Source organism: Zonotrichia leucophrys, chromosome 2, assembly GCF_028769735.1.
Source record: "Zonotrichia leucophrys gambelii isolate GWCS_2022_RI chromosome 2, RI_Zleu_2.0, whole genome shotgun sequence".
Classification (NCBI taxonomy): Eukaryota; Metazoa; Chordata; class Aves; order Passeriformes; family Passerellidae; genus Zonotrichia; species Zonotrichia leucophrys.
Window position 1 is genome coordinate 1,125,228 of NC_088171.1, and position 26,185 is coordinate 1,151,412.

Here is a 26,185-nt window from a genome sequence, read left to right on the forward strand (position 1 = left end):
AATTTTGGGAATATCTTGTTAAATTTGGGCTCAGAACGGGATATTTGGGCCTTTGATGTGGTGAATTTTGGGAATATCCTGTTAAATTTGGGATGAGTTTGGGCTCAGGATGGGATATTTGGGCCTTTGATGTGGTGAATTTTGGGAATATCCTGTTAAATTTGGGATATTTGGGCTCAGGATGGGATATTTGGGGTTTTGATGTGGTGAATTTTGGGAATATCCTGTTAAATTTGGGTTCAGGATGGGATATTTGGGGTTTTGATGTGGAGAATTTTGGGAATATCCTGTTAAATTTGGGCTCAGGATGGGATATTTGGGGTTTTGACCTGGTGAATTTTGGGAATATCCTGTTAAATTTGGGATGAGTTTGGGCTCAGAACAGGATATTTGGGGTTTTGGTGTGGTGAATTTTGGGAATATCCTGTTAAATTTGGGCTCAGGATGGATATTTGTGCCTTTGATGTGGTGAATTTTGGGATTATCCTGTTAAATTTGGGTGTTAGAACAGGAAATTTGGGCCTTTGATGTGGTGAATTTTGGAATATCCTGTTAAATTTGGATGATTTGGGCTCTAGATGGATAATTTGGGCCTTTGGCCTGGTGAATTTTGGGAATGTCCTGTTAAATTTGGGATATTTGGCTCAGACGGGATATTTGGGGTTTTGACCTGGTGAATTTTGGGATTATCCTGTTAAATTTGGGTTCAGATGGGATATTTGGACATTTGATGTGGAGAATTTTGGGAAATCCTGTTAAATTTGGGTTCAGAACGGATATTTGGGCCTTTGATGTGGTGAATTTTGGGATATCCTGTTAAATTTGGGCTCAGAACAGGAAATTTGGGCCTTTGACCTGGTGAATTTTGGGAATATCCTGTTAAATTTGGGATGAATTATGTTCAGGAGGGATATTTGGGTTTTGATGTGGTGAATTTTGGGAATATCCTGTTAAATTTGGGCTCAGGATGGGATATTTGGGGTTTTGACCTGGTGAATTTTGGGAATATCCTGTTAAATTTGGGTTCAGGATGGGATATTTGGGGTTTTGACCTGGTGAATTTTGGGAATATTTGGTGTTGTGTGAAGCAGGAGGTGGTGACACCAAAATTCAATGTTTTTTGCCTCAGTGTGAATTTTGGGATGAGGGAACAGGATGCCTTCTGTTTTTGGGGATGTTGGAGTGGGTGCCAGCATCCATCTGTGTCCCAAAGAGAGAATTCCTTGTTCTCCAGGGATTTTGGGAGACAAAGGTGCCTTGCAGTGCCTGGGGGCAGCGATCTCTGTTCAGGCTCCAGAAAATCCCAGTTGGAATTTCCATAAAATCCCAGTTGGAATTCGCTGCCCCATTCAGGGAAAATCCCTCGGGCTGGGGATACCTGAGAGGGCAGGGAGGGCTGGAAATCCTGGATTTCCCTGGATTTCCCTGGATTTCCCAGAAAAGCAGCAAGTGCTGGGTGCTGGGGGCCATTCCTGAGCCCTTGCTCTGCTGCTCCACCAGCTCTGTCCCTGATTTTCAGCACAAATCCCAAATTCTGCGCTCGGATCAGGTGGAGCCTCAGCACCTCTGCATGTCCAGGTGTGGGAATGAATTCCAGTCCTTGGGAATCAATTCTCATCCTTGGGAATGAATCCTCATCCTTGGGAATGAATTCTCATTTTTGGGAATGAATCCTCATCCTTGGGAATGAATTCTCATTTTTGGGAATGAATTCTCATTTTTGGGAATGAATCCTCATCCCTGGGAGTGAATCCTCATCCTTGGGAATGAATCCTCATCCTTGGGAATGAATCCTCATCCTTGGGAATGAATCCCAGTCCTTGGGAATCAATTCTCATCCTTGGGAATGAATCCTCATCCTTAGGAATGAATTCCAGTCCCTGGGAATGAATCCCAGTCCTTGGGAATGAATCCTCATCCTTGGAATGAATCCTCATCCTTGGGAATCAATTCTCATTTTTGGGAATGAATCCTCATTCCTGGGAGTGAATCCTCATCCTTGGGAATGAATCCCAGTCCTTGGGAATCAATTCTCATTTTTGGGAATGAATCCTCATCCTTCGTGGATGAATCCTCGGAATTCCTCATTTTTGGGAGTGAATCCTCATCCTTGGAATGAATCCTCATTTGGGAATGAATCCTCATCCCTGGGAATGAATCCTCATTTTTGGGAATGAATCCTCATCCCTGGGAATCAATTCTCATTTTTGGGAATGAATCCTCATCCTTGGGAATGAATTCCAGTCCTTGGGAATCAATTCTCATTTTTGGGAATGAATCCTCATCCTTGGGAATCAATTCCCATCCCTGGGAATCAATCCCTGTCAGCAACAATTGTAAGTAAACTGGGAATTTTTTTCTCATTATTTATTTTATTTGAAAATCCTGAAATTCCTCAAGGTTCCAGGACTCCCTTCCGAAATCCTTTTCCTTCTCAAACCTGTTCAAACTTCACTTGAGGAATTTACAAAGAGCAGCTGAAGAAAAAAACAACTTAAAATTTGGAACTTTACCTGGGCACAGATAATTTTGGGATTTGAGCAAAATGATAAAAATTGGGGATTTTTTCCCTACTATTCCCACTAATTCCTGCATTTCCAGTCCTGGAAGTGGCTTTGTGCTGGTAGGGGAAATATTTTGGTGGTGGAACTGAGCTTTGAATCTGGGCATAACTTTGACTTTAGGACAGTTTTAATTTGAATTAGGAATTGTTAATAAAGGGAGAAAACCTGGAATGAAATGATGCCCTTGGCTGTTCTGATCCCAGAAATTCCCCACACCTGTGTCCAAAATTTCCATGGAATTTTGGATGTAATGTGGATTTTGGGGTTCTTTGTACAGCTGGGTTTTAATGTGAATTTTAGGGTTTTTTTACAGTTGGGTTTTAATGTGAATTTTTGGGTTTTTTTACAGCTGGGTTTTAATGTGGATTTTGGGTTTTTTTACAGCTGGGTTTTATTGTGAATTTTGGGTTTTTTTACAGCTGGGTTTTAATGTGAATTTTAGGGTTTTTTACAGCTGGGTTTTAATGTGAATTTTAGGGGTTTTTTTACAGCTGGGTTTTAATGTGAATTTTGGGGTTCTTTGTACATCTCTAAAATCCTAGAATTATTCCATAATTCCATTATGGGATAAATCCTAGATAAATTATGGCATAATTGATAAATGAAGTCACTCAGCCTCTCCCCATTTTTATAAAGGAAAGGATAAATCCCTGTTTTCAATAGATTTGTCTCCTTTCCCTGGAATATCCAACAGTGTCCCTTCCCTTGCTCCAAACCCTCACTGGGCATGCCCAGAGCAGGAAATGGGGATTTTGGGAAGCAGGAGAGCTGAATTTGGGGATTTTGGGAAGCAGGACAGCTGAATTTGGGGATTTTGGGAAGCAGGAGAGCTGAATTTGGGCATTTTGGGAAGCAGGAGAGCTGAATTTGGGGATTTTGGGAAGCAGGAGAGCTGAATTTGGGGATTTTGGGAAGCAGGACAGCTGAATTTGGGCATTTTGGGAGCTGCCTTGACCTCATTTCCCAGGAAACTCAGCTCGGATTCCACCTCCTTTAAATAAATGAGATTTTTTCCAGGGATTTTCCCTCCTCACCTGAGTGCTTCTGCCTTTCCATTCTCCATGGGATTTTTTTTTTTGGGAAGGAGCAGGATTGCTTTTTACCTTCTCAACTCTTTTTCCTGCTGTCCATCCTCCATTTGCAGCGTGGGGTTTTTGGGATATGAAAATATGAATTAAAAATAAAAAAAATGAAAATATTCCATTAAACGCAGGGACAGCTGCACTTTTTCCCTTGGTTTTTATCCCAACTTTGGGATTCAGAAACAAAGGAGCAGGAGCACTTCAGGCCTGGGGGTGTTGCAGCAAATCCTTCGGTCCTGAGGGTGGGAATGGAGGGAAAATGGGAATAAAGGTGTGGAAGGGATTCCTGGAGCAGTTTTCCCAGAGAAACTCTGGATATTCCATCCCTGGAGATTCCCAAGGGCTGGGAACAGCCTGGGATAGTGGAAGGAGCTCCTGGGATGAGCTTTGGGGTCTCTGGAATTCTGGAATTCTGGGATTCTGGGATTCTGGGATTCTGGGATTCTGGGATTCTGGAATTCTGGAATTCTGGGATTCTGGGATTCTGGGATTCTGGGATTCTGGAATTCTGGGATTCTGGGATTCTGGGATTCTGGGATTCTGGAATTCTGGGATTCTGGAATTCTGGGATTCTGGGATTCTGGGATTCTGGAGTTCTGGGATTCTGGGATTCTGGGATTCTGGGATTCTGGGATTCTGGAATTCTGGGATTCTGGAATTCTGGGATTCTGGGATTCTGGGATTCTGGAATTCTGGGATTCTGGGATTCTGGGATTCTGGAATTCTGGAGTTCTGGGATTCTGGGATTCTGGGATTCTGGGATTCTGGAATTCTGGGATTCCGGAATTCCGGAATTCCGGGATTCCGGAATTCTGGGATTCTGGAATTCTGGGATTCTGGGATTCTGGAATTCTGGGATTCGGGATTCTGGGATTCGGGATTCTGGGATTCTGGGATTCTGGAATTCTGGAATTCTGGGATTCGGGATTCTGGGATTCGGGATTCTGGGATTCTGGGATTCGGGATTCTGGGATTCTGGGATTCTGGGATTCTGGGATTCTGGAATTCTGGGATTCTGGGATTCTGGAATTCTGGAATTCTGGGATTCTGGGATTCTGGAATTCTGGGATTCTGGGATTCTGGGATTCTGGAATTCTGGGGTTCTGGGATTCTGGGATTCTGGAATTCTGGGATTCTGGGATTCTGGGATTCTGGAATTCTGGGATTCTGGGATTCTGGAATTCTGGGATTCTGGGATTCTGGAGTTCTGGGATTCTGGGATTCTGGCATTCTGGCATTCTGGCATTCTGGCATTCTGGGATTCTGGGATTCTGGGATTCGGGAATTCTGGGATTCTGGGATTCTGGGATTCTGGAATTCTGGGATTCTGGGATTCTGGAATTCTGGAGTTCTGGGATTCTGGGATTCTGGGATTCTGGGATTCTGGAATTCTGGGATTCCGGAATTCCGGAATTCCGGGATTCTGGAATTCTGGGATTCTGGAATTCTGGGATTCTGGGATTCTGGAATTCTGGGATTCGGGATTCTGGGATTCGGGATTCTGGGATTCTGGGATTCTGGAATTCTGGAATTCTGGGATTCGGGATTCTGGGATTCTGGGATTCTGGGATTCTGGGATTCTGGGATTCTGGAATTCTGGAATTCTGGGATTCTGGGATTCTGGAATTCTGGGATTCTGGGATTCTGGGATTCTGGGATTCTGGAGTTCTGGAGTTCTGGAGTTCTGGAATTCTGGAGTTCTGGAGTTCTGGGATTCTGGGATTCTGGAATTCTGGGATTCTGGGATTCTGTTCATCAGAGAGGGAATTTCCTCCCCAGCTTCCAGAGAATTGCATTCCCATGGGTGCAGCTCTCCATCAGCATCCAGGAAAAATGCTCAAAAATTCCTTTTGGCCTCCAGGATCCCGTTGGAATCCTGAATTTCCACCTGGAATTTGCTTTGGTGGTGTTGCCTCCCATTTTCCTGCTGTGGGTGATGATCCATGGAATTGCATCCAGGATATTCCTGCCTAACCCAGCCTGCACAAATCCCAATGAAATCCCAATTTCCTGAGCTGAGCTCCCCTTCCTTTGGAGGTTGAGGTGGCTTTCAGATGGATCCCTGTGAATTCCTGAATTGCTGAATTCCTGCTGGGAATGGGCCTTTTCAGATAAGAAAAGCCCCAAGCTTCCAGATTTTCCTCTTTTAAAGGGAAGAAAAGCAAAAAAACCTCAGGATTTAGGGGAGATGAAGCTCCTAAAGTTTTGTCTTTTAGCCTTCAGAAGCCTGAGGGCGTTTTTCTGCTCCTTTTGCATAAGGAAAACCAGGATAAAATTCCAATTATTGTGTGGGTTGCGTTTAAAAAAGAGAAAAATCTTCAGCTCAACCTGTTGAAGCACCAAGAAATGAACCCTGGAATTTAAACAAAATTTTCCTTTTTATCACCATTCCTGGGACAAAACTGGGATGTTTCCATCAGGAGAGAAGCTGATAAAAGTTTAAATAGAAAAAGTTTTGGTCAAAATCGATGTAAGATCAAAATACATGTCAGGAAAATTCCATGTAAGGAATTTTGGTGGAAACGTGGCCTCCGAGAAATAATTTTGGTTGAAAATGTAGATCCATATAAAAAAAAAAAAATTGATAGAAATGTGACCCATGTGAAGAATTTTGGTGTAAATGTGGTTCTGTAGCCTTAGAAAAGCTTTTCCTGGGATTTAATTGGTGCTTAATTTTTGTTTTTTAACAAAATTAGTGCATCAATTTGGCACAGGGTTCCTGAGGGAGCGGCGGCGCCTTCCCTAATTTTGGAATTCTATTTTTTTGTTTTTTGTTTTTTTTTTTTTAATTTTATTTTTTATTTGGGTTGGAATGGGATCACCCTGTCCCACCCAGGGACATTTTCCACTATCCCAGTTTGCTCCAAACCCTGTCCAACCTTGGACACTTCCATGGATGGGATCCCCTCTTTCCTCTCTTTTTTCCTGTGGGATTTGAAGGATCCTGACTCTCTTTTCTCCTCATCATTAATTATCCTTGTCATTAACAATAAATACAATATTTAATTACCTCTCTCCCGATATACAGCTGATTTAAGATGGATTTTTATGTATAAAGAGAATTATTTTTGCCTTAAAACCTCAACTTCCACTTGGTGGTCATAATCTCTGCTGCATCCGTTTGGGATATCTGGAAAATCTCCCTGGAATCACCAAATGCAATCACCAAACCCCACAAAACCTCCAACCAAACCACTGAAAGTCCCAAACTCTTCTTCTTTTGGTGATCCTGAAATTGAAAGCTCCTTTTGGGCCTTAATTCCAGTGGAAGTGAACCTTTGGGGTTTGGAATTCCTGCCCTGCCTGATCCCATTGAATCGGAATTCCCGCCTTGGGTTTTCCTTGATGGAATCAACCCCCGTTGGTGCTGCTCTGGGATTAATTATGGTCTTTTAACGAGCTGGATCAGTTGGATGGGAGCTTTTTGGAGGATATTCCTGAGGGGAAAGTTGTTCCCAGCTCTTCCCTTTGCTCCCATCTGGCTGGGGATGGTTTCAGTGCGGGCCTGGGTGGTTCTTGTGCCGTCTGTGTTGCTCCCAAGTGAAAATTTTGATTTTTTTTTTTCTTCCAGAATTGGGTATTTCTCATTGAGGTGGAATCTGTGAACTTTTCTGTGGGGAATCTTTGGCTTTGTCACTCATTGAGGTGGAATCTGTGAACTTTTCTGTGGGAAATCTTTGGCTTTGTCACTCATTGAGGTGGAATCTGTGAATTTTTCTGTGGGAAATCTTTGGCTTTGTCACTCATTGAGGTGGAATCTGTGAATTTTTCTGTGGGGAATCTTTGGCTTTGTCACTCATTGAGGTGGAATCTGTGAACTTTTCTGTGGGAGATCTTTGGCTTTGTCACTCATTGAGGTGGAATCTGTGAACTTTTCTGTGGGGAATCTTTGGCTTTGTCACTCGTTGAGGTGGAATCTGTGAATTTTCTGGGGAAATCTTTGGCTTTGTCACTCATTGAGGTGGAATCTGTGAACTTTTCTGTGGGAAATCTTTGGCTTTGTCACTCATTGAGGTGGAATCTGTGAATTTTTCTGTGGGAAATCTTTGGCTTTGTCACTCATTGAGGTGGAATCTGTGAATTTTTCTGTGGGAAATCTTTGGCTTTGTCACTCATTGAGGTGGAATCTGTGAACTTTTCTGTGGGAAATCTTTGGCTTTGTCACTCATTGAGGTGGAATCTGTGAATTTCTGTGGGAATCTTTGCTTTGTCACTCTTGAGTGGAATCTGTGAATTTTTCTGTGGGGAATCTTTGGCTTTGTCACTCTTGAGGTGGAATCTGTGAATTTTCTGTGGGAAATCTTTGGCTTTGTCACTCTTGAGGTGGAATCTGTGAATTTTCTGAATCTTGTTGCTCTGAGGGAATCTTACTCTTGGCTTTTTGTCACTCATAGTGAGTGAATGGAATTTTCTGTGGGGAATCTTTGGCTTTGTCACCGCAGCAGCGCTGGATAAAAGCTGGTGAAATGTAGAATTCCAGCTCTGGGCTGTGTTGGAGAAGGATTTGGGATTTTGGGTGGATCCATGACAGAGGAATTGTTGATGGTGTTGGTAGGGCCAAGAAATTCCCTGACACTCTGCAAGGATTGAGCAAATCAAGGAGAGAGTGTTGTGTTTCTGTTCCTTCTCCTTCCATGAGGAGAAACAACTTCCCTGTGGGATCAGAGCAGGGAATTTGGGAAGAGTGGAAAGCTGGGAAAACCCAACTTTCCTGTTGGCTCAGCACGGAGGAGAACGATCCTAATTAATTCATTTTCAAGCTGCCAAAATAGGGATTAATTATGCAAATAGCCAGGGCAGATGCACAGCAGCCAGACCTTCGTTAATATCTTTAATGAGAGGCAGAAACTTTCAGTGATGGGAAGGATTTCAGGGAAGTATTCCAATGGAAAGAATCCCAAATCCACCTTTTTCAGTGACGTTTTTGAGGCTTTTATTCCTGTGTTGGAATAACTGCAGACAGCACCAGGCCAGCAGTTCCCTCCAAAAAGGTTTGCTCTGTCCTGATCCATGGGGAATTTTCCAGGGAATTTTGGAGCCTCCCAGCTGGGTTTGTGTCCCGGCGCCATCGATGTTTCCCTCACTCCGTGTCCCAAATCCTTCCCATCCCAAATCCAGATGTCCAATATTCCATTTCTTGTTCCTACCTGCTGTTCACACCCTCTTTTCCTGTTTTTTTTTCCATGTTTCCCCTGGCTGGATTGCAATAGAGAAGAAGAAAATGAGGTGAGTGAAAGCAATTCCAGCATTGCTGGATCTCCTGTGGGCCCAGCTTGGGGTGGTTTGGCTGAGGCATTCCAGGAATGAGGGGCTGGATAAAGCAAATGGGTGCTTTTCTGGGATCCCTCTGCTTCAGTTTGGGAAGAAAAGGCAGTAATTCCCATTAAATTTGGGAAGGAAGAGCAGTAATTCATTAAATTTGGGGAAAAATGGCAGTAATTATCAGTAAATTTGGGAATGAAGGGCAATAATTCTCATTAAATTTGGGAATGAGGGGCAAAAATTCTCATTTAATGTGGGAAGGAAGGGCAGTAATTCCCATTAAATTTGGGAATGAGGGGCAAAAATTCTCATTTAATTTGGGAATGAAGGGCAGTAATTCCCATTAAATTTGGGAAGGAAGGGCAGTAATTCCCATTAAATTTAGGATAAGGGGCAGTAATTCTCATTGGATTTGGGAATGAGGGGCAATAATTCTCATTAAATTTGGGAAGGAAGGGCAGTAATTCCCATTAAATTTGGGAATGAAGGGCAGTAATTCTCATTAAATTTGGGAAGAAAGGGCAATAATTCCCAGTAAATTTGGGAAAAATGGCAGTAATTATCATAAATTTGGGAATGAAGGCAGTAATTCCATTAAAGTTGGAAAAAAATGGCAGTAATTCCTTTAAATTTGGGAAGGAAGGGCAGTAATTCCCATTAAATTTGGGAAGGAGGGGCAGTAATTCCCATTAAATTTAGGATAAGGGGCAGTAATTCTCATTAAATTTGGGAAGGAAGGACAATAATTCCCATTAAATTTGGGATAAGGGGCAGTAATTCTCATTGGATTTGGGAAGGAAAGGCAGCAATTCCCATTAAATTTGGGAATGAGGGGCAAAAATTCTTATTTAATTTGGGAAGGAAGGGCAGTGATTCCCTTTAAATTTGGAAGGAGGGGCAGTAATTCTCATTAAATTTGGAAAGAAAATGGCCATAATTATCAGTAAATTTGGGAATGAGGGCAAAAATTCTCATTTAATTTGGGAAGGAGGGCAGTAATTCCCTTAAATTTAGGATAAGGGCAGTAATTCCCATTAAATTTGGGAAGGAAGAGCAGTAATTCATTAAATTTGGGAAGGAAGGGCAGTAATTATCAGTAAATTTGGGAATGAAGGGCAGTAATTCTCATTAAATTTGGGAAGAAAGGGCAATAATTATCAGTAAATTTGGGAATGAAGGGCAGTAATTCCCATTAAATTTGGGAAAAAATGGCAGTAATTATCAGTAAATTTGGGAATGAAGGGCAGTAATTCCCATTAAATTTGGGAAGGAAGGGCAGTAATTATCAGTAAATTTGGGAATGAAGGGCAATAATTCTCATTAAATTTGGGAATGAAGGGCAATAATTCTCATTAAATTTGGGAATGAGGGGCAAAAATTCTCATTTAATTTGGGAAGGAAGGGCAGTAATTCCCAGTAAATTTGGGAATGAAGGGCAATAATTCTCATTAAATTTAGGATAAGGGGCAGTAATTCTCATTGGATTTGGGAAGGAAGGGCAGTAATTCCCATTAAATTTGGGAAAAAGTGGCAATAATTCTCATTAAATTTGGGCAAAAATGGCAGTAATTATCAGTAAATTTGGGAATGAGGGGCAGTAATTCCCATTAAATTTGGGAAAAAATGGCAGTAATTATCAGTAAATTTGGGAAGGAAGGGCAGTAATTCCCATTAAATTTAGGAAGGAAGGACAATAATTCCCATTAAATTTGGGAAAAAGTGGCAATAATTCCAGTACCACTGGTGCCACAAGCGCACGGGAGGCGATGGCACAGCTTGGTGTGGGTTGGTGCTGATTATTTAAAGACTTAATTTGCAAAAATAATGAGTTTTGCTGCCTGTGACTCAATGAATTTGTTGGGAAAAGAGAAAACTTGGAGGCCTGGGATATATTTTAATCTCCTGGCTTTGGAATGAGAGCTGTTAATCATTTTGGATGTGCTTTTTTTATTTTTTCCATTTTGGGTAACGTTCCCTTTCTGTAAAGCAGGAGAGGAACAAGAATTCCTTTTCTCCTGGAGAGTTTTTCTGTAATTCCCACTTTTTACATTTACCAAGTCACCTGTGGAGTGTGTTTCAAATTGTGGGAATTGTGTTTTGTTCAATTTGCTGTTGTTTAAACAAAAAAAAAATCCCTGGAAGGGTGAACTCATGGAAATATCCTGGATTGTGTCAGCTCTGCTGATTTGCTGTGGGAAGGGGAGCAATGGAAATGTGACAGCTCTTTTTTTCCTGCAGATCCCATATTTGGGAAAAGATGGATTTGTCCAAACCCCCTTATTCCCTTTATTTCAGAGCTGGTGTGCTTGAAATTAGAAGGATTTTGATCAAAGCATTGACACTTAAAATAATGGCACCAAAGTTGTAGCGAGAAGGAAAAACTCTGAAATGCTGATTCCCTGAATTTCCAGTGGTTTTGCCTGGAAAAATATCTATTTATTTAGTTATATATATAGTATAAATATATATATATATATTTATATATATAAAAATATATATAACTATATATATTAATATATTATATATATTATATATAAACCTATATATATGTATATAGGTTTAATAATATATAACTATATAGTTATATATTTTAATAATATATTAAATAATATATATATATATATATATAATATATATAATAATATATAATATATATATCATATATATATATAATATATAACTATATAGTTATATATATACTATATTGATAAATATAATTATATATAACTATATAGTTATATATAATATAGTTATATATTTTTTTAATTTATTTATAGTTGATGTGATTAAAAATCCTATCCCTGATAAGAATTTGGGTTCAGACCTGTGGAGATTCCTTTGGGATATGGTTGGAGAGGGACCTGCTCCCTTCTCTTGTCCCAGGTTGGAGTAAAAAAATGGGGAATTTCTGGTTGTGAGGATAACAATGGATCCAGGAATCCCCCAAAATGCTGCTCCCTCACTCTTGAGGAGGCTGAACTCCTACAGGAGGGTGATCTCAGTAGTGTTCATTTTGTCCTTCATCCTTCCGTGAATTAATGGGGAATAATCCACACTTGTGATGTGTGGATTCTCTGGAAAAACAGGGATTTCAATTCCAGCAGGGCTTTCTGGAGATGGTTGTGAGTTGTGGTGAGAGGAGCCCATTCCAGAGCTGGGGATTCTCCTTTTTTCCAAAGTCAATGTTTTGGGTTCCCTTTTAGCCATGAAACTCCGTTAAAATCGTCCCTGAAATGTCCCCTCATAAAAACCGTGGATTTCAAGGGAATGCTTTTGGGTTTTGCTCCCAGTTTTCCCACAGTGAAGGGAATTTGCTGCCGCAGATCCAGATCCAGATGCTGGATTGGGTCACCAGGATCATTCATGGGTAGACCATTAACAGGTGCTCACAATGAAACCCCCAACGTGTTGAAAAAGAGGAATTTTTGGGATGTGTGATGTCCCAGGGTGCAGAAAACACAGGATTTCCAACCCACCAGTGTCTCATTTAATCATTTACTGTGGTGCCTTGATCCAGGGCAGCTCCATGTTGTTCCATGAGTTAAAGGATAACAAAATCCTTAATAATTCACAGAGGGCTGCAGGAAACTGCTGCTCCTGCCAGCAATGTGCTCGTGGCACAGCTGCAGCAGCAAAACCTGGCTCTGGACAATTTGGAAATGACTCTTTCCGTTGGAATTAGGGTGAACACAAAAAATGTAATTTCCAGAGCAGCCCCTGCATCCCTGGAAGTGTCCAAGGTCAGGTTGGACAGGGCTTGGAGCAATCTGGGACAGTGGAAGTGTCCCTGCCAATCCTGAGGGTCCCTTCAACCCAAACCATTCTGGAATTCCATGATTCTGATCCAATTTGGATTTTTGGAGATAGGGATTATGGACAACAAAGCCCTTTCCCCACTTTATCTTCTCCAGGATTTTATCTCTGGGACACAGATGAGCTCTAAGATTTAAAACAGCGGGAGAAATTCCCAAAATGGGTGAATACAGGGTGCTGTGTGCTCTGAAAATTCCTGGGTTTGGGCTTGGAAGGTGCTGAGTGAGCTCCTGGGCAGGAGGCAGCCCAAAGCTCCTGGTGGGAAGGACATGGAGCTGGGAATGGTTGGTTGATCCAGAGGTGGCAGAGTCATCCTGCACCGCTGGCTCCTGATGGGAATTCTTGGGGAGTTGTTAATTAATGCTGGTCTAGGCCTGAGCCTGGGAACTTGCAGGAATTAGTGATGACCAGGAGAAGGCTGGGAAAGGATGGGGTTTGAATTCCTGCTGTAATTGTTGTTGGTCTGGTTTATGCTAGGAGCAAATTCCAGAATCCCAGAAGGATTTAGGTGGGAAGGGACCCTCAGGATCATCCCAGTGCCACCCCTGCCATGGCAGAGACACCTCCACTGTCCCAGGGTGCTCCAGCCTGGCCTTGGGCACTGCCAGGGATCCAGGGCAGCCACAGCTGCTCTGGGAATTCCATCCCAGCCAGGAATCCCCAATTCCCAATCTCCCACCCATCCCTGCCCTCTGGCACTGGGAGCCATTCCCTGTGTCCTGTCCCTCCATCCCTGTCCCCAGTCCCTCTCCAGCTCTCCTGGAGCCCCTCAGGCCCTGCCAGGGGCTCTGAGCTCTCCCTGGAGCTTCTCCAGTCCTGGAAGGCTGCATCCAGGTGGATTCACATAAACAAAATGCACTTTGAGCTTAAAACCCAGGATCTTTTGTAGCCTGGGACCACAGAAACAGCATCAAACCAGATTTTTGCCCTCAATTAACTTTGTAAGCTGAACTCTATTTTTTAAAAATAAGAATTAAATGATAAAAGGACTTTGAGCTTGGTCATTAATAAGTCAGATAAAAAGCCTCAGCCCAAACCTCAGAGGAGGCTTAGTTTCAAGCTGGAGAAGTCTGAGGAATTGATTTTTTTCAGGACAGAGCCAGGCAATAAAGACAGACCCAGGATATGCATTTCTCTTTTATCATCATGAAAAATTCACCAGGTGAAAGGAAATGCTGCAGAACTGAGTTCAAACCCCCCCCAAAATCCAAAATCCAATTCCTCCAACTCCATCTTCTTTTTCTTCCGCAGGGCAAACCTGAATCGGTGCCGAGAGCCGGTTTTGTCAAAGGCCCCGTGTTCAAAGGCGTCGCCTCGAGCCGCTTCTTGCCCAAAGGCACCAAAACCAAGGTTAACCTTGAGGAGCAGGGAAGACAAAAAGTGTCTTTCAGCTTTAGTTTAACCAAGAAAACTTTACCCAATCGATTCCTGGCTGCTCTGGGAAACGAGAAACAAAATGAAACTCCCACCCCTCCGGCGGTTCCCCTTCCGACTGATTTTAACCCCAAAAACAAACTGGACCCGGGGGACACCGCCAGCTCAGCCGAGGAATCTTCACCTCCAAAACCGAAGGTAGAATTGGGGAAGATTCATTTTAAAAAACATTTGCTGAATGTCACAGCGAAGCCACCCCCGGCTGCGGCGGCACCGGTGACGGAACCGGCGGCCTCGGCCGTGGATTTCCCCCCCACGCCTCCTCCGCCTCCTCCTCCGCCTCCTCCGGTGACACCGATGCCGGTTCCCGGAGCCACGGTGACGCCGATGCCGGCGCTGCTGCTGTCGCCGCCCGGCGAAGCCGAGGCCCCCGTGCCCAGGGAGCCGAGCCAGGCGCCGCCCTTGGAGCCGGACGCCAAGCAGGAGGCGGCGTCGCGCGGCTCGGAGGAACGCGGAGCTCCACCCGCGCCCGAGCAGGCGGAGATCACCCCGGCGAAGGAGGATTCCCATATTGGGAAGGAGGATGAGGTTTCTGACAGCTCGAAGGGCGCTCCCGTGGGCTCGCGGAGGCAGGGGGCCAAGAGGAAGTTCTCGCAGTCGGACGGCGCGCCGCAGGGCTCCGAGTCCGACGAGGATTCCGTGAGGACCTCCTCCAGCCAGCGGTCGCACGAGCAGAAGATCTCCAGCACGGAAAAGGAGAGAGACTCCAGACGGAGCTCCACGTCCCTCCGCGGTGATGACCCGAGCAAGTCCTCGTCGCGCTCCAGGTCGGACAGGGATGAGAAGTACTCGAGCTATTCCAAATCGGAGAGAGACTCGCGGTACTCGTCCTCCCGCTCCCGCTCGGACAGAGAGCGGAGGCGAAGCCGCTCTCATTCCCGTTCCCGCTCCGACCGCAGCTCCCGAACCAGCTCCTCCTACTCGAGGTCGGAGCGCTCGCATTACTACGACTCCGAGCGCCGGTACCACCGGAGCTCCCCGTACCGGGAGCGGTCGCGCTACTCGCGGTCGTACGCGGACAGCCGGGCGCGGGAGAGCTCGGACTCGGAGGATGAGTACAGGAGGACACATTCCAGGTCCAGCGACTCCCGGCGTACGTCCTCCCATTCCTCCTCCTCCTACAGAGACTCGAGATCCTCTTACTCCAAGTCGGACAGGGACAGCAAAGCGGAGTCGTCCCACGCCGACGTGGACAGGCGAGGGAGGTCGTCTTCGAAAGCGGATCGAGATTCCAAAAGGACTTCTGAAAGTGAAGTGTCCAAAAGGTGCTCTCCCCTCGGTGAACTGGGCTATCGGAAGGGGACATCCCATTCCAAGCCCGACAGTAATGTGAATTCCTCCCGCTATAAATCCACCCCTTCCAAGGCCTCCGCACCAAAGCCTGATAAATTTAAGAGTTCTTTCTGTTGTACAGAATCGATTGAAGAAATCAAGTCCAAGTCTAATTCTCTAGATTTAGAGACCTCTTGTGTAAAGAACAATGAGATCAGGGTGTCCAGTGTGAAAAAGTTGGAAAGGGAAAAGACACTTTCTCCGTTAAATCAATTCAGCGATTCTCCCGCTTTGCCGAAGGCTGACGACTCCAAGGCGGGTTTGGCAAACTCTAAATCCGAGGAACTTGCAGCAAATGAAGGCCACGACAGTGTTAAGGAGCAAGAAACGTTCTTAAAGGCAAAGCACGATCCCTTAGGAGCGTGTTTCCCCACGGAATCCAGCGTGAACGGCTCCCCGGAGGGTCAGGACGAGGGTCCGGCACCCTCCAGTGCCTGCAGAGCAGAGGATGAGCACGGCCCGGGTCCATCGGAAGCATCACCTGCTGTCAATACCAGCCCCTCATATCCGTTGCCATCCAATGGGTTTGAGAGCATGGACGTGTCCCAGGAGCAAGGGCTGGATGATTCCCGGGTGCAGTCCAGCGAGTGCAACAGCCTGTTCCTGTTCCCGGAGGCTCCGGAGCCGCAGCAGCCGGAGGAAGCCGCCCCTCTCCCTGCCCTGAATGTAGATGCCACTAACACTGTCCTTCAGAAGCTGGATGAGGAGGTGGCTCCGTGTGACAAAACCAAAGAACCTGTTTTTTGCTACATTTCCGACGATGCCACCCCTGGTTTGTACCACTCGGAAGTGGAGATCGAAGCGGAACCCGCGGATTTGAAGGTGACATCCGAGGCTTTCCTGGACGTGCAGGTGGAGCCGCAGACGGTGACGTGCGGTTACGAGAGCGCGGAGGATTCCCATTCCAAGTCTGCTGGGGAGGATGAGCACGGCCATCCTTCCCATAAAATCAGCCTGGCAGCAGAAAGCTCGAGCAGGGATTCCTCCCAGGATGGCTGTTCCCAGAGGCTCCACTCGGATCATCCCATGCCGGAGGAAAGCGTCTCTTCCAAATGGGACGTGCCCCCGCCGGGTGTGTGCCAGGAGCCGCTCCAGCATTCGGAAGCTGAGGAGATGCTGGAGTTGGATGCTCAGCACGTGGATCTTGGCTCAGCAAGAGGCAAGTCGTCGTTCCAGAATGAACATTCCTACTATTCGGAAGTGCCGCTGGAGCGCCGCGGCAGAGAGGTCGTGGAAGAAAGCGCTGTTTCCACCGAGGGAGCTGAGCTGGATGAGCTGAGGGTTCAGTGTCCCGGCGTATCGGCCGAGAGGGATGAGGGAAGCGAGCCCTTGGTGGCCTCGGCTTTTCCAGACGCTTTGTATCCCTCCTCCGATGTCATTGTCACCGCAGAGGACACGGAGATGGTGACCCAAGCCCCAACGTGCGACAGCAGCGGCAACGCCTCGGAATTCATTCCCGCTGGCCACGACGATTATTCCGACACGGGGGACAGTGACAGCGAGGGGGGCAGCGAGGACAGCGACACGGAGGACTCGGATTCCGATGATGGGACGCCGCCGAAGAAGCTCCAGTCGGTCGTGGTGGTTCCCAAGAACTCCACCATAGCCATGGAGGAGAGCAGCCCGGGCTCCTCCCGGAGCAACCGGCGCTTCTCCGACCACTGGGATGACGAGCGGCCCGAGCCCAGCAGGACCTACTACGAGGAGAGGTCGGAAAATCTGGGGAGTAAAGGTGGTCCCCACGTGGAGAGCAGGTGTTCTCCCAGAGGGATGGAGAAGAGTCCGGCAACCTCCACGGAGCTGAGCAGGAAGGAGCCGGAGGAGCTGCGGGCGGATCCGTGCCAGGCGCAGAGCGACGGCGTGGACAGCACGAGCCAGGCGGACCTGACGGCCGATTGCCACGGCAAAGCCGGCGCGGAGGAGAGGATGGCGCTGCCGGACGTGGTGGCCACGGGTAGGCCCACGGGCCGGCCGGAGGAGCAGCCCTTGTGTGTCCCGGAGAGCTTGGAGAGCACCGACACATCCCGGTGCCACATGAGCTCCTCCAAGCCTGACAGTCGGCAAGGGCAGGGCGGGCTGAACCAGTCCGGCCTCGGAGACTACTCCAGGCTGGATGGTTTCCGTGCCCCGGAGGAGATGGGTGCTGCGGGCTGGGACTTCTCCCAGACAGAGAAGCCCAGCAGCACCTACCAGCAGCCAGACAGCAGCTTTGGGATGTACTCAGGCTACGTGTACCAGCCAGGACCAGGAGCCTATCCCAGCTCCCAGAGCTACTGGCAAGGCAACGGTTACTGGGATGCGAGGGCAGCCAGCAGAGGCTCCGTGGTCAGCTACGAACGCGGCCAAGGGCAGGTGCCCGATTCCCTCACGGAAGACCACGAGGAGTATGAAGAGGATGAGCGTTGGGATGAGGAGTGCAAGCCCCGCTTTCCCAGCCCCTCTGGAAAATCCCAGGTGCCCGGGCAGAAGGAGAAGGGCTCGGTGCAGGCGCACGAGATCAGCAGCAATTCCACCAAGGAGCCGGTGCCGGGCGGGGAGAAGAAGGACGAGGTGAAAGCTTTGGAGAAAAACGACGTGAAGGAACGAGGCCCACCAAAAAAGAGGCGGCCGGAGCTGGAGAGCGACTCGGAGAGCGATGGGGACTCTGGGGAGAAGAGGAAGGGGAAGCTGGAGGGGGAGCAGGTGGAGGCGGCGCCGCAGGATTCCTCCATGGTGGGCAGGTTGTGCATCATGGACGACTTCAGGGACCCCCAGCGCTGGAAGGAGTTTGCCAAGCAGGGGAAGATGCCCTGTTACTTCGACCTCATCGAGGAGAACGTCTACTTGACAGAGAGGTAACTGCTGCCTTAGCCTTGTTTTAATTGGGATTTAACTTCCATTTGGTTCCAGGCTGGTTGGGGTTTTATGGGCAAATTGGAGGGAGGGGCAGGGATGTTGCATTCCCACATTTGGCAAAGCTACCCCAGGCTCTTTTCTCCTAAAGAGAATCGCCCAGTTTGGCCCAGACAGTCCCAAGTGCTGAGAAGAGTTGGAAAATGGGAGGATCACAGGGAAAAGTTGATTTATTTGTACCCTGTTTTGTAGCTTTACCAGATCCTGCCTGTTCAATGTCTCCAAATGCCAGCTCGCTCCCTTGCTGTTGGCACAGGGAATTCTGTCTGGGTGTGGAAAAGCTTTTGGACAAACAAGGAGCTTTTCCAAAGACTTTGGTTACTTCCATGTCTTCATTTATCATCTCAGAGGAGCTATGTAAAATTTAATGGCCATAATTTTATTTTTTTTTCTTATAGTTTTTTTGTCTTGTTGGGATCCACACTCCAGAGCATTCCCCAAATCCTTCATGGAAGCTAAAATATGAATCAGTGGATGCCCTGCTTTTTGTCTAACTCTAATTTTCTCCTCTTTCTCATCCTCTCACCTGACAGCAAAGCAGAGGCTGAAATAACAAAACCCTCCAATTTGCCTTATTAAAATATGGGTGTCTAAATAAACATAGACAGGGAGGAGAAAGGAAAAACAGCTGAATATCCTGGGAATTCTCTTTAAGAAATCACCTTTTGCCATCACAAAGTCATCCCCAAGCCAAGTGTCCTTGGGTATTCCTGTCCCTAGGGTTATCAATCCATACCTTGAGACATTTATTTTCCGTTTTTTCCCAAAAACCGCTGGTAAGGATTGAGGAGGAGTTTCTCCACCTGGCTGGGATCTTAAGAATAATCAAGAAGCAGCAGTGCAGTGGTAGGAGTATGTGCATGATGGAGTGTTCCACAGAATTTGGTAAAGGGATGTAATAATAGTTGGTACTGTTAAGTCAATGGCAAGGTGGACAGAGAGGGGAGGGAGATATTTGGTTTCTCAGATACTGGAGTTCTGAATGTGCTCCTTTTAGTACATAGCAGTGGTCACTTTGATACAAAAGTATCACAGTTCAGAACAGTAGAAACGCATTTTGAATGTGGAAAAATATTTGTAAGCCTTAAACTTTGTTAAAATAGAATGAGTACACCAATGCTTTATGTTCATTATAAAGGGAAAAGTGGGTTTGTCATATGTCTGGTCTAAGCTTTTTTCCTCCCTTTAGATGTTATGTTATTCCAAAGGGATATTTTACTTACTCTCATTGCCTCATCATATCAGGGTCTCACCTGTATTCCCACGCCTTGTTTTGCCAGGAAGAAGAACAAATCTCACCGGGACATCAAGCGGATGCTGTGCGAGTGTCCCCCGCTGTCCAAGGAGGAGCGGGCGCAGGGCGAGGTGGCCTGTGGGGAGGATTGCCTCAATCGCCTGCTCATGATCGAGTGGTAAATGAGCCTTGCTTGGTCGTATCCTATGCAGCTGTTCCAGCTCCAGAGCTCAGTCCCCAAGGGCACTGGGTGCCAGAAGCCAGCTCGCTCTCAGACCAAGGCCGCGGGTCAGCCCCTAGCAAGCAGGGAAAGTTCAGCTCTTAGTGATCAGGCAGCTCTTGTGATTTCAGCTTTGCTTGCTAGGTAGCTTTTCCCTTGGCCTAAGGCTCCAGCAGACGGTAGAGAGAGGAGAAGCAGAAGACGCTGGCTGTTCCACGAGTATGGCTTTATTGGAGGGGTCTGTGAAGGGTCTCAGCTCTTCTTCTTCCGAGTTAGCAGGGGTACAGGATGCTACTTTTATACCCTTGGCCTGGATCCAATCCTGACCAATGGCAAAGGTGTTAGAGTGACCATAAGTGACCAATGGTAGGGTTTAACACAATATTGCCTTCCATGGCTATAGGGATAAGGTACAAGGCGGATGTCCCTGGAGACAGGAAACTTCTTTGCCGCTGTGTCAGCATTCTATTCTCCAAGGGGCCCTGGCTAAACCTGAGGGGTTTACTACACCTTCCCCTCAGCCCTGTGCATCCAGTGGGTGCAGGAGCCATGATAACTCTGTTCCCAAGTGCCTCTCCAGGTGTCCTTGAACCTTTAGAACCTTTATTTTGGGAGGGATTTCTGGCGCTGCCTGTGTTGTTTGCAGCCTGGTTCCGACCCTGGGTGCTGTGATGGAGGAGGACAAACAGCTCCTTAAATGAGCCTTGCTTGGTCTTATCCTGTGCCAGCTGTTCCAGCTCCAGAGCTCAGCCCCAAGGGCACTGGGTGCCAGAAGCCAGCTCGCTCTCAGACCAAGGCCGCGGGTCAGCCCCCAGCAAGCAGGGAATATTCAGCTCTTAGTGATTGGGCAGCTCTTGTGATTTCAGCTTTGCTTGCTAGGTAGCTTTCCCTTGGCCTAAGGCTCCAGCAGACGGCAGAGAGAGGAGAAGCAGCAGACGCTGGCTGTTCCACGAGTATGGCTTTATTGGAGGGTCTGTGAAGGGTCTCAGCTCTTCTTCTTCCGAGTTAGTAGGGGTACAGTGTGCTACTGTTATACCCTTGGCCTGGATCCAATCCTGACCAATGGCAAAGGTGTTAGAGTGACCATAAGTGACCAATGGTAGGGTTTAACACAATATTGCCTTCCATGGCTATAGGGATAAGGTACAAGGCGGATGTCCCTGGAGACAGGAAACTTCTTTGCTGCTGTGTCAGCATTCTATTCTCCAAGGGGCCCTGGCTAAACCTGAGGGGTTTACTACAGAGTGGTGAGCTGGGGGTCCATGGATTGGCCTGGAAGTGTCCTGGGAATCCCTCAGATAACCTGGGAATTCCTGGGAGGTGGCAGTGAAGCGTGGTGGTGTTCACGAGGGAAGGGATGAGGATCTGACTCCGTGTTTCAGAAGGCTGGTTTATTATTTTATGAAATATATATTGTATTAAAAATGTAATGAAATAATAGAAGAAAGGATTTCATCAGAAGGCTTGAAAGGAAAAGAATAAGGATGATGATAGAATCTTGTGACTGACCAGTGAGTCCGAGCCAGCCGACTGTGATTGTTAAAAACAACCAACATGGACCAATCCCAGATGCACCTGTTGCATTCCACAGCAGCAGATAATCAATGTTCACATTTCATTTCTGAGGCCTCTCAGCTTCTCAGGAGGAAAGATCCTAACAAAAGGATTTTTCACACCATGTGTTTGTGGCAGCCAAGTGTCTGTGCCGGCCTGGAGGGACCTTGGGAGCTGCCAGCAGAAGCTGTGGCTGCTCCATCCCTGGAAGGTTTCAGGGTTGGATGGGGCTTGGAGCAGCCTGGGACAGTGGGAGATGTCCCTGCCCATGGCAGGGGGGTGGAATGAGATGATCCTCAGGGTCCCTTCCCACCCAAACCATTCCGTGATTCCATGATTTAAATCTTTGGATGATCTGCAGGAGATCAGCCCTCACAATCTCCTGGATCTCCTTTCTCCAGAGCCTCTCCAGCCTATGGCTGGTGTCTGTTCTCCCTCTGGAGAGGTTTGGGAGCTGGAGGCAGGGACAGGGTGCTTGGTGGGGTTCCCTTCTGGCACAAGCATTGTGGAAGGATTGGAATTACCAGGCAGAATCCCAATTTTTGCTCTTATCTCATAGACCAGATGTAGGGCAGGGAATATTTTGAAGGAATAACCCCCAGAAGAAGGGGAGAAGAGCCCAGTTCTCCCCACTGGGATGCCCTGATACAGAAATACAGCAGGATCAGCATTCCAAATGTTTTTATCTTTCCAGAAATAAACGATCTGCGTTTGCACGCCGGCAGTCACGTGGCTGTGCTTTTTATAGCAAACCACATTTGAAGGTTTCGCACGGAATTTCTCGTGATTCTTTGGGGTTTATTTCCCATCTGAGCCCTTCCTGTTGGCGCTGTTTTCCTGCTGGGAATTGATTTGCTCCCTTCCCTTCCCTCCCCTCAGCTCCTCGCGGTGTCCGAACGGCGACTACTGCTCCAACCGGCGCTTCCAGAAGAAGCAGCACGCGGATGTGGAGGTGATCCTGACTGAGAAGAAGGGCTGGGGGCTCAGAGCTGCCAAGGACCTGCCATCGTAAGCCTTCCCTCTTCCCACAGCCTGTTCCCACCCTGGTGTTCCCTGCTGAAGGGAAAAAGGGCCTGTGGGCTCTGGATTTGCCTGCCAGGAGATGGGCTGAGGTTCTGATGGGTGTCCCTCTTCCTCTTTGGCATCTGCCCATCTGTTCTTTGATCTCCCACTCTGCTTCTGCTCTTCCTGGTTCCCCAACAGCCTTTCCATGGCTTATTCTTGGGATGAATCTGCCTCCCCTTTCTCTGTCCCTGTTCCACTCCAGTTGTGTCCATCCTTCTCTTCCCATCTCTGCAAAACTTCTCTTCTGAGTCCTCCTCCTCTTCCTCCCCTTTGGACAATAAGAGCATCCAGAGGGAAATCTTTCCTCCTGGTGTTAATTCAGGATTGTAATTCCAAGAGCTGGGTTGGGTGAGGCCAGGAAAGGAGAGAGGAGCGAGGACATTGAGATCTCCTGAGGCACAAGGGAGGGTCAGGATGGGGAGACCAAGATGAGGGAGAAGGGAGCAACCTGGAGTGTGTCCAGGGCAGGGAACGGGGCTGGGAAGGAGGTGGAAAACTCCTGAGGGAGCTGGGCAGGGGCTGCAGAATCCCTGAGGAGCTGGGCAGGGGCTGCAGAATCCCTGAGGGAGCTGGGAAGGGGCTGCAGAATCCCTGAGGAGCTGGGCAGGGGCTGGAGAATCCCTGTGGAGCTGGGAAGGGGCTGCAGAATCCCTGAGGGAGCTGGGAATGGGATGGAGAATCCCTGAGGGAGCTGGGAAGGGGCTGGAGAATCCCTGAGGGAGCTGGGCAGGGGCTGCAGAATCCCTGAGGAGCTGGAAGGGGCTGGAGAATCCCTGAGGGAGCTGGGAAGGAGCTGGAAAACTCCTGAGGGAGCTGGAAGGGCTGCAGAATCCCTGAGGGAGCTGGGAAGGGGCTGCAGAATCCCTGAGGGAGCTGGGAAGGGGCTGCAGAATCCCTGAGGAGCTGGAAGGGGCTGCAGAATCCCTGAGGGGCTGGGAGGGGCTGCAGAATCCCTGAGGAGCTGGGCAGGGCCTGGAGAATCCCTGAGGAGCTGGAAGGGCCTGGAGAATCCCTGAGGAGCTGGGAAGGGGCTGCAGAATCCCTGAGGAGCTGGGCAGGGGCTCACCTGGAGCAAAGGAGGCTCAGGGGCCCTTGTGGCTCTGCACAGCTCCTGCCAGGAGGGCACCTGGGGAGGATTTGGGATCTTATCCCAGGGAACAGGGACAGGAGCAGAGGGAAAGGCCTCAGGTTGGGCCAGGGCAGGTCCAGGGTGGATTTTGGGACAATTCCTTCCTGAAAGGTGTTTTCCAGCCCAGAGCAGCTGGGGCTGCCCCTGGATCCCTGGCAGTGTCCCAGCCCAGGTTGGATTTGGTTTGGAGCACCCTGGGACAGTGGAGGTGTCCCTGCCCATGGAATGGTGTTGGAATGGGATGAGCTCAAAGTTCCCTTCCCACCCAAGCCATCCTGTAATTCTATGAATATATAGAATTTATAGAACAAACCCTGCTTCAAGGGGAGCTTCATCCTTCTGCCACCTTCCCATGTGACAGCATAAAATCCCAAATTAATCAGAATTCCCTGAGATTAAAGCACTTCATCATTGCTACACCACCAGGATGGCCAGGCTGGGAGTTGTGTTCAGAGAATCCACCTGAACAGAGATTATTTTATGCTATCTGTGTAGGTTTTTTGCTAAGAAAATGGATGTTTTTCCCTCTTGCAGCAACACTTTTGTCCTGGAATACTGTGGGGAGGTGCTGGATCACAAGGAATTCAAGGCTCGGGTGAAGGAATATGCCCGGAACAAGAACATCCACTATTATTTCATGGCCCTGAAGAATGATGAGGTGAGCAATGGATTGCTGGGGTGGGATTGCTTTGGGAAAGGCTGGATTTAGCTGTGTGCAGCACCAGCTCCTTGGGATCCCATGGAACAATGTCCTGAATCCACTGGGAATGTTTTCCTGAGGAAAGCAAACTTCAAGCCTCAGGATTCTTTAACCCATTGCTGAGTTCCAACAAAATTCTGGCAGCTTAAATCCCAGTATCCCAGCGTTTTTAGGGAGGGGAAAGTGTCTTTCCAAAGGAGAAGATGGAGCATGGCTCATTGTTCCATGGGAGAGAAGTTTGGGAAGATGCTCCAAGCCAAACTTGCCCTTTTTGGGTGCTCAAATGTAACAAAAATCCACATTTCCTTTCACATTAAACTCCTTGGAATTGGGATATTTAAAGCTGGCAGAGTCCCTCTGCGCAGGATTGCCACTGGAATATTTATAAATGGGATATCCTTAATTATTTATGGCTGCTTCAGCTCTGAGGGATGTGGGGCTGTTCTCTCTGCCTGAGAACAAGGGGGATAAATAGAAATTCCATCTCTTATTCTCCTTGTCTCTCCTGTCAGAACCTTTTGGGTCTGGGGAGCTTGAGAGAAAAGGAGCTAAAAATACTCAGAGTGGTTTTTCCTGGGTTTTTCCTCCTAAAATAAGGATTTTTGAGATTGTTGTGTGATTTTAAGTGTCACAAAAGAGCATTTCCACTTATAAAAGGTGTTTGTATTTATGGGGTGAATTTTCCCTTGGAGTATTAGGTGTGTGGGAGAAAATTCACTGTCCCAAAAACAAAAATAAGAAACAAAATCCAGGATCTGCATCCAGCTGGAGAACTCTGGAAAATGAGGAGCCAATTACCTAAGTGCTTTTTTTTGGGGGGGAATTAATGTCCTAACAAATCCTAGTCTTTACAATAAAGATGGAGAATATCAAATAAACAGTGGGAAAGGAGATGATTCCCACCTGGGTTGTTTTTGCAGCTTTTTCCCATCCCAAGGAATGAACCTTTCCCTGCATTTCTTGTCCCTTTTTCAGATCATCGATGCCACCCAGAAAGGGAACTGCTCCCGCTTCATGAACCACAGCTGTGAGCCAAACTGTGAGACCCAAAAGGTAAAATGCTGGGTCAATCCAGCAGCTCCTCCCTCTGCAGAGCTCACAGTGAAACATTTCCTTCTTTAATTTGGGGGTTTTTGTTGCTGTTGTGTCAGTGACACCAAAACACCTGGCTCTTTGCCTGGTTTTAAACTCCCCAGTGCTGTTTCTCCAAGGATTGGGGTGTTGAGGGAATGCAGACCTGGAGCTGAGGCTGGAATAACTCCTGGATCTTTTCTCCACAGTGGACTGTGAATGGGCAGCTGAGGGTTGGGTTTTTCACCACCAAGCTGGTGCCGTCGGGCTCGGAGCTGACGTTTGATTACCAATTCCAGAGATATGGGTACGTCCCCTTTGCTGGCCCAGCAATTCCTGCTCCATCCCTTTCCCAGAGGATTCCCCTCCCTGCTTCTTCTGGCTGGTTATTAATTAGATTTTGGGATATTCCTCGAGAATTCCTGTTCTTCCCTTCCCACTGCTGTTTTATGGCTTTGCAAGCTTTGAGGAGCTGTAAAACCTCCTGGAAAACTCATCCCCTCTTCCTGGCCTAATCCAAAAGCTCCAGCCTGGAATTGGGATCCCTTTGCTAAACCTCCATTACTCTTTGGTGAAGTATAACTTGAGGAACATCCCTTCCTTTTCCTTCTGGATCCTTCTCCAGGCCCTTCCTGTAAGCAGGAATGAGTTTTTAGTTGCATTTTAAGATTACTCCTCATTCCTAGAAATTCCTGGAATTGATTCCTAGAAATTCCTGGAATTGAGCTTCCCTGCTTCTTACCCCTGCAGGGCCACGTTCCTCCAGTGGGTTCCACATATTTAAAATAAAACCCTACCATTTTCCCAAGAAATTGTGGAATGGAGTTTAAAAT

General features: G+C 47.3%; 1 protein-coding gene across 1 annotated transcript in view; it reads left to right on the forward strand.

Moving 5' to 3' along the window:
- The window catches only part of SETD2 (SET domain containing 2, histone lysine methyltransferase), a 76,068-nt gene that overhangs the window by 6,580 nt on the left and 43,303 nt on the right, over nt 1-26,185 (forward strand). The window contains exons 2-8 of the mRNA XM_064703749.1: nt 8,857-8,872; nt 13,973-18,321; nt 19,660-19,791; nt 22,267-22,395; nt 24,116-24,239; nt 25,257-25,334; nt 25,562-25,659. Coding sequence (XP_064559819.1) covers nt 8,857-8,872; nt 13,973-18,321; nt 19,660-19,791; nt 22,267-22,395; nt 24,116-24,239; nt 25,257-25,334; nt 25,562-25,659 — 4,926 coding nt within the window. The remainder of the gene's footprint in view (nt 1-8,856; nt 8,873-13,972; nt 18,322-19,659; nt 19,792-22,266; nt 22,396-24,115; nt 24,240-25,256; nt 25,335-25,561; nt 25,660-26,185) is intronic.